The sequence below is a fragment of the Xyrauchen texanus genome, chromosome 22 (assembly GCF_025860055.1).
Source record: "Xyrauchen texanus isolate HMW12.3.18 chromosome 22, RBS_HiC_50CHRs, whole genome shotgun sequence".
Taxonomy (NCBI): domain Eukaryota; kingdom Metazoa; phylum Chordata; class Actinopteri; order Cypriniformes; family Catostomidae; genus Xyrauchen; species Xyrauchen texanus.
The window spans coordinates 12028960-12031394 of record NC_068297.1 but is presented as its reverse complement, the minus strand read 5'-3'; the positions used below and the strand labels follow the sequence as shown (position 1 = coordinate 12031394).

Genomic DNA, 2435 nt, shown 5'->3' with positions numbered 1-2435 from the left:
CAATGAGATATTTTTCATTTTTGGGTGAGCAATCCTTTTAATAATACAATGGTTGTTTAATGTTTTTAATGCCTAGTGTATTTAACATTCATTATAAATGTTACTTTATTGTTACACCCCATTTATAAAAACATTTTTAAAATTAGTTTAAATGTACATGTTGCATGTATTTATATTCATCCAAAAATAAAGGAGCTCCCATGTTTACACATTTGTTTATGGTGTACTTTATTTTACAATATTTAATTAAATAAACAGCCCAACTTGCTGGTTTAGTTTAGACCAACGTGTGCTCTGTCCCGTATTTAAACAACAGCTGGGCTAAAAACAATCCAATTTGGGTTATTTGTAACCCAGCATTTTTAGAGAGTTTGATTGACAAAACGATGATGATTTATGTGATCCCTCCTCTGCATTAGCCCCACGCTGTGTCTTAATCTTCAAAGGATGTATAGAACATGTCAGAATAAATCATTCCTGCACATGTATGGGTTACCTAAATATATACGGTTCAGACTTAAATATGATTAATATATCACTTCAAAATCGACACTTTATATTGAGTCCAGTTTACTTCACTAATGAGCGAAGTCATCAGTATCAGAGGTGTTGAGCAAACTCTTCTCAAAATCCAATAGAACTACCTTTACATGTGTAAGTGTTGTGTCAGCCAGCTCAGCTATTTGATATCTTGCTTAGCCCTGACAAAGTGTATTGACAATTCCTTGGAGCTGCACTTGCACTGAACAACAGAGTGTTTAATCAGTTTATTGAAAGTTAACTCAACTCTAAACTCAGAATCAGTCAAATGGCACACTTACATAGGTATTTCTCTGGATTGAATTCCCTTTTATTCATATAGTCTATTAATTCAATTGAATGTGAAGAAATTGCAGTTTTAATATCAATCAGGTCTAATTTGTTCTTTAAAAAACTGAAATCTCATCCTCACGAATGCATTAATTTGTCAACACTGACTGATCATGATATATTTATTGGCCACAGTAGACACGTTTAAACAGCTATAGTCTTAAACATTAATGTAAATGACTGCCTTATCTCCAGAATACACAAAAATAAACATGTTTTAGCTGGAAGTGCTTCCAGTTTCAGTGATATCAATGTAGAATAGTAAGACATTTCCAGATACAAGAGTGCCACCATGTGGAAGAGAATTTAAGTGTAGATTTCATTTGTATTCAGGAAAATGGTTTATATATCTACATATCTACTAATAATAAATGAGTGTGGGTTGATTTTGAACATACTGGACCTACTCTGTATTTACAGAATGTACTTCCAACACAATATATTTATTAAAATCAGATGAGGATATTTTATTAGGACTCAATAAGACTTTGTTTCCATGGACATAATTGCATTCTCATTGGTTCCAACGAATCATCTTCATCATTCACACTCTTCCTCGTCTGTTGGGAAATCTCTGTCCTCTCAGAGGCAAACCTTCAGTCTCCACCTCATTCACCTGAATGCAGACAGATATAATAAGAATAATTATAGAGAGATGTCACTGATCGATAAAAACATTTTTGAGGACACTGTGAAATTCAGTTTCTGAGGTTTTTCCAATAAGAAAGTGAAACAGACGTTCTCTCACTATGTGTATTGGTGAAAGCTGATCCATAGGAGATTTTGCAGGAATAGTCAGAACTGTGTTACCAGCATCCATCATCTAGACAATAACAAAGACAGCTTTTTATTTGGTACTCCACATCTCAATCTCAGTCTAATTAAAAAAATATTATTATTGTTTGCTCAGTAACTTTTTTAGGCTACTATTAAATAATAATAAAAATTAGCTCTCTATATATATATATATATCAAAGTGGACATGCAGTTAGGTGGACAAAAGTTTTTAAAAGTATATAGCAGACATGTGTATAACCTCACCCTGATTGTTGCCTCCACTTCACCAACACTTCTCTTTCCTCCTGGAAGCCAACCGTATGACCAGTGCTGACAAAGACTAAGCTCCAACACACACACTAGCATTAAGAACTGGACCAGGATTCTTCCTTTCCACTCCATTCTAGATCTGAGAAACATTTGATATATCATTGTACTCTCATGAGGACTTTAGTTTAAAGAATGACTTTTATTTAACCTAATGTTTTCAGCTGATCTAGTTCATATAAGAACAAAAGAGAATATTATCAGATCAAATTCTATACAGTACAAACTTGTTCAGAGCTTGTTGTTCATTATAGAAGTCCATTAAATGCAGCTTATATTAATTGATTATAGTTTGTACTTATATGAGACAAAGCCCCCAAAAATACAATGAAATTCAACACCACCTAACACATTTTGAAGTTGTCTTCAAGCTGTCAAGATAAAGCCTACAATAAGATTTTGAGTGTCTCGAATGCCTTACCTGTGGTCTTTGAAAAAGATGGAGTGAGATGTGCATGGTG

General features: G+C 33.5%; 1 protein-coding gene across 1 annotated transcript; it reads right to left on the bottom strand.

The window, feature by feature from the left end:
* Positions 1-1365: 1365 nt before the first annotated feature.
* LOC127662232 (progonadoliberin-3) lies at positions 1366-2055 on the bottom strand. Its single transcript, XM_052153337.1, has 3 exons — positions 1912-2055; positions 1619-1693; positions 1366-1486 (listed from the first exon to the last, which is right to left on the bottom strand). The coding sequence occupies exons 1-3, from the start codon at positions 2047-2049 to the stop codon at positions 1415-1417; spliced, it is 285 nt and encodes a 94-aa protein (XP_052009297.1). The 5' UTR covers positions 2050-2055; the 3' UTR covers positions 1366-1414.
* Positions 2056-2435: the final 380 nt, after the last annotated feature.

Excerpts from the sequence above, each read along its gene's own strand:
- LOC127662232 (XM_052153337.1), bottom strand. The coding sequence starts at position 2,049 with ATGGAGTGGAAAGGAAGAATCCTGGTCCAGTTCTTAATGCTAGTGTGT. Across the intron at positions 1,694-1,911 it reads AAGTGGAGGCAACAATCAGG|ATGATGGATGCTGGTAACAC; the intron begins GTGAGGTTATAC and ends GTTATTGTCTAG. Across the intron at positions 1,487-1,618 it reads AGCTTTCACCAATACACATA|GTGAATGAGGTGGAGACTGA; the intron begins GTGAGAGAACGT and ends GTCTGCATTCAG.